General features: G+C 41.9%; 1 protein-coding gene across 4 annotated transcripts in view; it reads right to left on the minus strand.

Annotated features, from left to right (window-relative positions):
* LOC129845547 (serine/threonine-protein phosphatase 6 regulatory ankyrin repeat subunit C-like) overlaps window positions 1–11,421 on the minus strand; it is a 38,918-nt gene extending 27,497 nt beyond the window's left edge. For 2 of the 4 annotated variants that reach the window (XM_055913430.1, XM_055913433.1), the window contains exons 1-10: window positions 11,274–11,421; window positions 9,681–10,797; window positions 7,462–7,545; window positions 2,963–3,041; window positions 2,514–2,584; window positions 2,066–2,266; window positions 1,744–1,831; window positions 1,111–1,253; window positions 699–911; window positions 344–422 (exon numbers count right to left, since the gene is read on the minus strand). In XM_055913430.1, the coding sequence (XP_055769405.1) occupies window positions 344–422; window positions 699–911; window positions 1,111–1,253; window positions 1,744–1,831; window positions 2,066–2,266; window positions 2,514–2,584; window positions 2,963–3,041; window positions 7,462–7,545; window positions 9,681–9,707 (985 nt within the window). In that variant the 5' untranslated portion in view covers window positions 9,708–10,797; window positions 11,274–11,421. Of the gene's footprint in view, window positions 1–343; window positions 423–698; window positions 912–1,110; window positions 1,254–1,743; window positions 1,832–2,065; window positions 2,267–2,513; window positions 2,585–2,962; window positions 3,042–7,461; window positions 7,546–9,680 lie in introns of all 4 variants that reach the window. The other 2 variants (XM_055913432.1, XM_055913431.1) reach the window with 2 other exon arrangements.

Consider the following 11,421-nt stretch of genomic DNA (forward strand, 5'->3'; position numbering starts at 1 on the left):
GGAGTTGTGGTGGTTGCTATGGGCTGGAGGATGAGTGTTGGGAATGTTCGGCTGTTGGAGTTGTGGTGGTTGCTATGGGCTGGAGGATGAGTGTTGGGTGTGTTCGGCAGGTGGAGTTGTGGTGGTTGCTATGGGCTGGAGGATGAGTGTTGGGAATGTTCAGCTGGTGGTGTTGTGGTGGTTGCTATGGGCTGGAGGATGAGTGTTGGGTGTGTTCGGCTGGTGCGCTTCAACTGAAGTTTGTCCCTGAAATAGTGCAGGCACTTTTCACAAACACACTATCCTTGTATTTGAAGTGTAGTGTGTGATAATATTGTGTTTTATGATGTGTGTGTGTGATTACCGTTTTGGATAAGGATCTGGGAGCGGGTGAAGCGCCCGTGAATAGCGGCCATGTGCAAAGGGCTCTTCCCTTCTTTACTCTGTGAGAGAAAGAGAGAAACAAAAACATTTCTTGTTATGAAAATAATCGATTTACCTCAAACACACAAAACAACTTGGGATGTTATTCAAAATATCCTTGTTTATAAATGCCACTTCTGCCATCTGTTGACTAAGACTCCCAAATGGCAACCTATTCCTTATATAGTGCACTACTTTTGACCAGGGCCCATAGTGCACTATATAAGGAATAGGGTGCCATTTGGGGTGCAAGCCGATCCCTTATTCCCTCATTTCCCGGGCGTCCTACGACTGACCTGCATGTTGACGTCAGCGCCGTTGTTGACTAGCAGCTCGAGGCAGAGCGCCCCGTTGGTTGAGACAGCGGCCAGGTGCAGCGGCGTGCCGCCGTGGTGGTTGGGCTGGTTGACGTTTGCGCCGCGGTTCACCAGCTCGTTGGCCACCGCCTCCTGGCCCGTGTAGCACGCCATGTGGAGCGCTGTGTTCCCAAAGGCGTTAGGCTCATCAATCTGACGTGGAGACAAAGAAAAGGCAGAAATTAGATGGTGAGATGGTGGTGGGAGTTGGGATTGGTATAGGGCCTGAAGACTTCCCTGATAGGCCCTAACCTAAATATTATACTAGGAATGCACTTTTGTAAAAAAAAAAAAATAAACACACAAGCAAAGATTGAGTGACCATATGGAGCCCCACCCCCTGGCCCCTCACCTCTGAGCCCAGCCGCAGTAGGTACTTGACCACCTCAATCTGGCCGCTGGCAGCTGCGGCGTGGAGCGGGGTATAACCGCGCTTGTCCCTGCACATGGCGTCCGCGCTCCGCGACACAAGAAGCTTCACGATCTGCAGATGCCCTGAGGGACGAGGAGACAACCGTACATTCATGGAACATACAGACACTACAGACACACAGACAGGTTAACGAGCCTTGGCAATTTTCTGTTTGTGCGTGAGGATATGCAATTTGGCACAGGTTTGCTTTTCTTTGTAGACAAGGATCCCCTGTAGGGTTGTCACGCTACCAGTATCACGATACTCGGACGTATCGTGGCAAGGAAACAAAACATGGAGGATTTCATTTCTTGAGGAAAACCGACCAAAGTTAGAACCAAACAGCATTAATTTGTCACCTAGTCACATTTGTGTTATCTTTTTTTTTTGCCATGGAAAATCTGGTATCGGGATATTGGTATCATGACAACCCTAATCCCCTTGATGGGAAGTTTGCAGGTTGATTGGCAGATCAGTGAATCTGCTCATTGCCTTTGCTCAGACCAAGCCTCTTGAACAAGGAGAAGAAAGTGTGTCAATTTCAGGAAGTGTCCATTCTAAGGTCCCACCCACCAAGGTATGCGGCCCAGTGGATTGGCTGTCTCTCCTTCTTATCGCTGGCACTCAGGTTGGCCCCTTTGTTGAGGAGCAAATTCACCATCTGGATACAGACAGGAGATAGTGAGTTAAAACGAGCACAGTAAGACACCTTTCTGCGTAGAGGAAGACCAATTCAGCACCTGGGCTATGTCTGAAATGGCACCTATTCCCTGTATAGTGGATACTATGCGGGTCCTGATCAAAAATAGTGAACTATATAGGGGATTGGGTGCCATTTCAGTATTACTCAAAACCCTCCACCCTATGACCGTAAAACCCCGCTGTGACCCCTGACCTCCACGTGGCCGCTGTGTGCAGCATGATGCAAAGCCGTCCTGCCGGAGCGGTCCGCCACATTCAGGCTGCTCAGCTTGGGGATGAGAGCCTCAGCGCAGCGTGTGGCCCGGTTCGCCGCAGCCACGTGCAACGGCGTCTGCCAGAATTTATCCCGGGCATTGACCTCCGCATCCTGTCTCAGCAGCAGCCCCACGGCCTTCTGGGAAAGACAGTAGGAGAATAAATAAAAAGTATGAGGAGTGCGACTATCACTGACATTCATATTGCTACTCATTCAAGGAAGGAGAGAAGATGAATTTATCTGCCATATTGATTACCTAAGAAAATGAGCCCTGAGAAGTGCTATTAAGACTGATGAGGAATTCCAGGTAAATGACTGTAGCAGGTTTTACATATTGTATTTGACATGGCCTTCACATGGCACTGTCCTGCAAAAATAGTCTTACTTCGTTCTGTGAGGCAGCTGCCCGATGCAGGGGAGTCCGCCAGCCTTGGTCCTTAGCGTTAATACTAGCACCTGAGAGAGAGGAGCGAGCAAGCAAGAGAGAGAGTGAGAGATAGAGGACGAACTCAGTCAACTATTCTGTAGCTCAGCTCAACCGATTAAAAATAAAATATGCAGATGGAACAAATTTTCAATACTAATTCAGCCAATCAATGGGCCTCAGATCTCAGATGGTCAGTAACATTTGCACACTTCTCTGATTTCATTATCAGTATTTACCTTTAGGATAGGGCTTCTTATCCTCATTGACAAGAGGGAAGGGTTTCAATGCTAGTTGTATATTCTAACAGATATGATTAACTGTCCTTTACTCAACAATAGGATAGGGATAATTGAGTGAACAATGTGAATCCCTCTGAAAACAGTCTGTCTCATGCTGGAGAACGTTACCTGAATTAATGAGAAGGTCCATAATGTGAACATCGCCCAAACACGCAGCAGCATGTAAGGGGGTACGGCGTTCTTGGTCCTGAGGAGAGACAGCAGACAGAGAAACAACAGTTAGCAAGAGCCCAGATTTAAGCCCCCTGTTGGTTCTGATATCATCCTAAGGCAGTGTATTAAAAACAAACAGTGAGTTGAACAATAAACCCCAAAGCCAAAGAATATAAGACATGCTACATCTAACATGACAGGTTTGAACTTGATACCAACTAGGTAAAATAGCTTTCAATCACAGGATATTGAAAATGCATAAATAAAATTGCCATTCTCTGAAAATTTCACGTAAAAATAATATTCAATATGAATGCACAGTGGAACTTTAATCTCACAAAATAATCAGTCGGGGTTAGGCCTGCTGCATCTAATAATTTTGCAGAGGTAGACCTGATTTTTTTATTCCGCAAACTGAAAGAAGTTCCCTGGCAACTCAAACTGAATTCTTCCACTGCTCTCGATGTTTGCTACATACTTCAGTCTGAGACTGCCATCGTTGAAGAAGTTTGTGTTGACGTCAAAATGAGTGTCGTTGTACATAGTCATCAGCGATTGGATCATCTCTAACTAAACTCTAACTTTCAAACCCCAGCATACCCACGTGTGTTTCAAACCGCAGCATACCCGCGTGTGTTTCAAACCGCAGCATACCCACGTGTGTTTCAAACCGCAGCATACCCACGTGTGTTTCAAACCGCAGCATACCCACGTGTGTTTCAAACCGCAGCATACCCACGTGTGTTTCAAACCGCAGCATACCCACGTGTGTTTCAAACCGCAGCATACCCGCGTGTGTTTCAAACCGCAGCATACCCGCGTGTGTTTCAAACCGCAGCATACCCGCGTGTGTTTCAAACCGCAGCATACCCACGTGTGTTTCAAACCGCAGCATACCCACGTGTGTTTCAAACCGCAGCATACCCACGTGTGTTTCAAACCGCAGCATACCCGCGTGTGTTTCAAACCGCAGCATACCCACGTGTGTTTCAAACCGCAGCATACCCACGTGTGTTTCAAACCGCAGCATACCCGCGTGTGTTTCAAACCGCAGCATACCCGCGTGTGTTTCAAACCGCAGCATACCCACGTGTGTTTCAAACCGCAGCATACCCGCGTGTGTTTCAAACCGCAGCATACCCACGTGTGTTTCAAACCGCAGCATACCCACGTGTGTTTCAAAACGCAGCATACCCACGTGTATTTTGGCTCTGGACTAACCAATCGGTTTTTGTGACCAATCAGAATGGTTCGAATGTGATCGCATTCTAGAAATCATTGGGAGGTACACAGATCCAGACTCGTTGCGGAGAAGAAACTAACGTTATAGCATGTGGCAGCGCAAGGAGTCTGAGTAGCCAGGCAACGAAAGAAGAGCTTGAAATCCACCTCGGTGAGTAAAATTGCTCAGGCATCTCTAGCCTGTTAGCTGACCCTGTCCTCCGTACTGGAATGTGTGCAGTCAGTGTAAACCCACAAGTGAATGACTCATGGCTCAGGCCTCACTCATTGCAGCCCTAGTAAGGAAATCACAGTCTTATTCTCCATACGCATCATTCAATCACTGACTGACTGACTGGCTGACTGACTGGCTGGAGGCCGTGTGAGAATTTTAGGCCTCCGGGAAGGGAGGCTGTTTAAGGACAAGGATCCCTGTGGGTTTTGGTCGTACAAGTCAAATATGTCATCTGTCTTGCATTGCAAGAATTCATGTTTGGATGCATTATGGCAACAAAACTATGTAAACAATGTGAAAGTGAAGTACAGAAAGCTCAACTGCATATTAATTAAAATCGCTTTTTTTTTGCTGTGCTTGTACAGAATCTTCTTTGACTTTAAGTAGTGATTGAATACAGCCCCAGGTCTAGTGGTCACAACTGAGTATTTACAGTGGTATAATATTTGACCTCTGCCAAATATTGACTCCATGACAAATGCAAAGTATATTAACATATAATACAAAACTGATTTACTGATTTAAGTTGTGACATTTGACAAATTGCAGCTACTGAATTTACACGCTGGCACCAAGCCATATTTGAACGAGTGCTGATTTAAAGCATGCTCTCAATTTAACACCCCTTCCTCTCACTGTAGAAGTTTCTAGCCTCTCCCTGTTTTAGCTCCTGTGAAGGCTGCCTGTTCGTGCGTGCTTGTGTGTGTGTAAAGTGGACCTAGATCATTGTGTCGGGTTTCTTTAAAAGCACACATCAGTAGAAATCCACTTTTTCAAGCTGAAAAACGATGGTATTATACAGTGACACATTGTTAATGTTTTGGCTCTGTATTCCAGCACTTTGGATTTGAAAAAATACAATGACTATGATGAATGAGAAAGTTACAGATGCAGAAATATCATACCCCCAAGACATGTTAACCTCTCACCCTTACAATAACAGGGGATGTTAGCATAATTTTTGGGGGGGTTATGATACTTATTCAACTGTAAATCATCATCATTATTCATCTTTCATTCAGGACTATCCTTAACCATGTAGGCATCCAAATTAATGTAGAAGTGTTTAGAAACATATTCAATTGATATTTACAATAAAAGTGACTCCAAAATGACACAAGACGTTTTTTACCATTAATTTCTAGGCACAAAAACATTTTAAACGACCAAAACAAACACCTAATGCATCCAAGAAATTTGTAGATTCATAAGCCTGATGTAGTAATTGCGTGCTATGAATATAAGACCAAAACACTTAACATTCTACTAATTTAATAGACATGAGTGAATTTGTCGCAATACTTTTGGTCCCTTAAAATGGGGGGACTACGTACAGAAAGTGCTGTAATTTCTAAACAGTTCACCCGATATGTATGAAAATATCGTCAAATTAAAGCTGGTAGTCTGCACTTTAACCTTGTATCGTTTCAAATCCAAAGTGCTGGAGTACAGAGCCAAAACAACCAAATTTGTCACTGCCCCAATACTTCGGGGCTCAATGTATTTTGGCCTTGAAGTGACAAATCCGAAATGCCCACTTTGTGCAAATCCATGTGAATGCAGTGTCTTTTCCTATGATATGACAAACATTATTTGCAAACCTACATTTCTTTTTAGGGCTGGGTTTTATTTTAATGTTACCAACGACCAGCATGGCATGTGTTTATTAAATCAGAAACAGCTGCAAAGTTCTTCCTCTTCATGACTGAGATGAGCCAAACAGCTCGTGTCCACTTTACCACCTGAGCCATGCAGCAAATTAAACATATGTTTATTGTCCATTTTCACTTTTTTTAAATGTTTATCAAGTCTGTATAATAAAACATTTAAAATACAAATATATAATACACATACATACACACACACACACACACACCTGACCATTTTAGAAATTGTGTGATATGATAGGATTTGTACTGCAGCCGAAACGTGCCAGCAGCCTACCTACCAAAGGTTGCACCGTGTCCATTACAATGTAGAAAAACACATATCAACTATCTTTCAATAGTTATCCATATTACCGGAGCTTCATCTTATTCTTTCTAACTATTTCTATGGCGGATTTGCTGCCGCAATTTAAGGAAGATGCCAAAACTTGAGATAATAATAGATGGCGAAGTCAAAGATAGGCCAGTGGTTTCCATCTGTAGCAATGTTTTCCCTAAAGCAATGATTATGACGAATCCAGCTCCAGAACCTGCTATAGCACAAGCTGGCTAATCTTTTGAATATGGTGTAGTCAACAACAAAAAACAGCAACAGATCAAATTTGCTAGCTAGATAAGGTTATCATATTAGCTAGCTACACAGACTGCTGTCATTAACCTATTTGTTAATGTTTATTAACTCCACGTGGAAATTTCCACACCCAATTTGTGAATATGTATAAGTAGCTTTCATTCTTTGGAGGTGGAACCTAAATGTGCATTTCCTCTTTAGGACAGGAAATGACATTGAAACAGTGGCTGCAACTTCCCCTGGGGGGGTCCTTTAATCTGACAGCCAACTGGTCAGATTACCAGAGCAGTAGAATGAATGAGTGAGGAACCTGAACTGACCAGCTACTTACTTGGATGGAAGATGCCCAAAATCCCTTACTGCTAAGCTTTTCCTCCCATCAATCCCTTAACCATAAGCTAATCTGCTCCTTGTCCTCAAATACATAGGCCACGTGCACTTACGTTCAGTGTACATATACACACAAAATACATTTTACACTCACAAGATGGCTCTTTAAGAGAACAACATGCATAGCTACTGTTGGAAGCTGAAACCAAGAATGTGAAGTGCAACATATTGTGGGTATAACATTACTGCTCCAAAGGATGATTGATTGACTGTGTGATATTAACTATGTCTGATTCAAACTTGACAGGAAGGTCAAAGCATGTAGAGGATTTGACAGGTAATCCCTTCCTGCTTAACTGGCTGGCCCGTTAAGTGAGATGTGGAAATTGATTCACACGGGGTCATGTTCATGTGTAGCGAGCCATCTTACCAGTGCATTGACTTCTTCATTCTTGTGCAACAATAACTTCACTTCTTCTGCATTTCGGCTAAATATAGCCTGGACCAGTGGAGTCTGGAAGAGAATATAAACACATTAAATATTCTGAGTTAAAATAAATACCATGTTTTTAAGAGTCAAAAACAGAAGTGTTAGAAAGGGGAGGGGGGGGGAACACCCCCCTCTATGGGGCAAAATGCTCCCTGAAGTTTGTGTTAAAATCTATTTTATACAATTTATTTTGGCGTTTGAGTAATTGACTTTTAAAAACAGAAGTAAAATTATTTTATTTTAAATAAATAAATCAAATATCGGAAACAAAATGACATTGCACATCTCATTATTAATATCATCACTATGATTTATAGTCTTTTTTTTAATTTAACTTTTATTTAGACGGGGTTGAGGTTTTGATGTATTTTTTATTTTCGAACTTACTGTCCAAATCATCCTAAAGTATCTCAAAATGAATTGTGTAACTCAAAGTTACTTATAAATGATTATAAACTGGGTGGTTCGACCCCTGAATGCTGATTGGCTGAAAGCTGTGGTATATTAGACAATATACCACGGGTCATATAACAAGGGGTACGACCAAAAAAATCTGTTCTAATTACGTTAGTAACCAGTTTATAATAGCAATAAGGCACCTAATGGCTGTATCCAGGCACTACGCATTGAATCTAACAGCTCTTAGCCGTGGTATATTGGCCATATAACACACCTCCTCTGGCCGTATTGCTTAATTTGGACATGATTTGGGAATTGCTAATATAGGTATCATTGACTTGCATTCATTGCCCTGTGAGACAAAATGCAATGTGGTTCGAGAACACAGATGTTTGCCAAGGCAGAGATGAGTGGCCGACACAGAGACACGCGCGGGCAGCAGTGAACGCATACATTCTGGCCTAATGACGTTTATCCTCAAGCCACACTAATGACATACCGATCCTCCTGTGAATAAAAAAAATAGTCCTATATGGTCCAATTTTTTGCAAAGTTGTTTGAAATGTTCTCCTCAATAACATAAAACTATGATGCCATAGTCAGACTACATGTCAGCATGATATTAGTGTGATGCTTCCCTGATAACACAGGGTGGATGATTGTCATTAGCTAGCCATTTGAATTTGATTGGGAATTACTAACAGACTAGTCAGATTTTCTCACTAGCTAGCTGCATGCACCCAACACAACGTACTTGGAAAACGCCTCATCACGCAGTGTGATTCAATCGTAACAGCTGATGGGAGTGAAGTTAGCTTATTATAGTTTAACGTAGTGTCTCGTTAACTAGCTAAACACACAATGTGCAGCTAGCTAGCATTTATGTGCAACTAACAAGAGACCTTACCAACAAATGTTAGTGACAGCCCAGTCCCTTGCTAGCTGAATGCAGCGAGGTACAGTAGCTAAATCCGTACCCTCGCTGCCAGCTAGCTACTGTTAGCTAACTAAGCATTTAATACATTGGCTGGTTGTTGTCTGAACAAGTTGTGCATGCCGAAAGTGATAAAATCCCAAATGCTTAGACAGTTAGCTGGCTACAAATCTGAATGACTCATCGCCAATGCTAGCTAACTAGCTACGGCATGGAATGGAAGCCTAGCTAGCCGATTAAACTCAACTCCGCTATTTATAATGGAGTTGAGCGGCAACTAGTGTGGACGGACTGGAGCTCCGACGTCACATAAAATGACGTTTCTATTAAAACCTACTGATTTCAGCACCCAACGAATAGCCTGAAATTAAACACGACAGTGTTCTTTGTAATTGGGTGCTATTCGTTGGGTGCCGAAATCAGTAGTTTGATCAAAAAAAATACAACTGTATGTGACGTTCGCGGTTCAGTCGCCGCTCAACTCCATCATAAATAATTTAGTTTAGTAGACTAGACTGGTTAGGCAAACTGGTCTAACGTTCGCGTGTAAAATCCTATTGCCAAATGTAACTAGTTGGTATTAGCAAGCGAACAAGTCATTGGTGACAATTTTAGCAAACAGTCCCACGTTAGAATACTTTATTGGAGCATGTAGAATGTGATCAGACTGCATCGTTTAAATGGCCATAAACTACTTTTCAGGCCAAGCACCGCAGCTAACGTGAGCTAGCTATCAAACCCGCCCTCATAAGGAAATAGTGATAAAGGAAGCAACGGTTTCAAAAAGGAATGTTTTAGCTAGCTAACGTTAATTCGCATTACCCACCTGGTCTGTTATGTTTTGTACTCCCATCTCCCAGTCAGTCAAACCGAAGCTTCTTCATTAGGATCGGGTGGAGATGTAACTGCAATATGTGTTATTGTGGCAATTATTCGGGCAAGGGTTTGTTCTGTGGCGTGTTTGCTCGTCGTTGTTATTGCTCTGATAGACACAAGTGTGCGTTACTGAACGGCTGCAGTTGGTAAATTAGAAGCTAGCTAGTGCAGCAGCGACATACAGTGGTCACTTTGAATAGTGTACCAACATCTATCCATAAACGTAATGATTCACCAGATTATTCCTTTAGTTGAGTAATATCGTAACTATGTGAGGAAAAAAATATGTCTGCAATGAATGTTATACCCTTCTATATCGGTCTACTCCAAGAAAACATTCAGGTGCTTTGAACGCGTTAAGAAATGAAGATTGGCTAACGTCCAACAAGCAGCGTGAAACACACTGAAAGTACAGATATTATGCTTTTAAACAAATTACAGTGTTCAAAACACATTCATTGATTGCTTTTCATAAATAATATTTTCATTGCATTCAACTGCAGAAAATGCTGTTATCAATCAAATAGAATTGTATTTATTACATGAGCTGAATACAATTGGTGTAGACGTTACAATTAAATGCTTGCCTACGAACCTTTCCCAAAGATGCAAAGTTTAAAAAATAAAATAGTAACTAACACAAGAGGAATGACATAAATAAAATAAACAAGAATGGAGCTATATACAGGGAGTACCACATCAATGTGCAGAGGTACGAGGTGACCAGGCAGGGTATAGTGACCAGGCATCCAGATAGATAATGATAAGAGTAAAATAAAGAACAGAGTTGCAGCAGCAAATGATTCATGTAAAATTGTGTATGCTTGTGTGTGTGTGTAGTGTTTGAATGTTTGAAGGATTTGTGTATGAGTGACAGCATAGTGTGTGTATATAAAGTCTAGTGAGTGTGCATAAGGTCAGCGCAAGATAGAGTCAGTGCCGATAGTTTGGGTACAATCAATATACTATTTGGCAGTCTTATGGCTTGGAGTAGAAGCTGTCTTGGAGTCTGTTGGTCCGAGAGCCGATGCTCCGGCTAAGACCAAGGTCTCTTTTACAGATGAGCCCTGAATTACATCAATTTGAGAAAATAGAGACACAGCAAAATATAAATAAAAAATGCAAGCAGAAAGAAAGAAAAACATGGTCATAAAAAAACAACACATTAAATCAGTAATAAGGTCCTCAATCAGCTTCCTGTATTGCCCTAGAGGCACCAAAACATCAAATTTAAGAACATTTTGAAGGTTGTTCCACAAAGAAAACAAGAAAACTAAAAGCTGATTTACCTAACTCAGTAGACACCAAATTCATTTCTAGATTTAGCCATCCCCAAGACCGGTGTGGTAACTTGTATGTCTAAAATGTAGTAATGATGTAAAAGTGCTTTATATATGAAAACATAGCAATGTATCAACCTAAGTGACATCAAAGACGGCCAAAAAACTTTCTGGTAGAGAATGCAGTGATGAGTCCTAAATTTGTTACCTGTAATAAAGCACATAAACATATAAAATCTCCTAAACCTGTGTTTACTACTGACCTTATTTTCGGGGATTATCCAAAAACTCTACAAAAACGCCATTAACTTTCCTCATAGGCTTTCTCCAACGAACAATTGCTGGTTCTTACAAAAAGACGCCATTGCTATTTATCTCTATTACCAACTGGAGGAGAGTTCAAGAAGATTT

Source organism: Salvelinus fontinalis, chromosome 3 (assembly GCF_029448725.1).
Source record: "Salvelinus fontinalis isolate EN_2023a chromosome 3, ASM2944872v1, whole genome shotgun sequence".
Lineage (NCBI taxonomy): Eukaryota > Metazoa > Chordata > Actinopteri > Salmoniformes > Salmonidae > Salvelinus > Salvelinus fontinalis.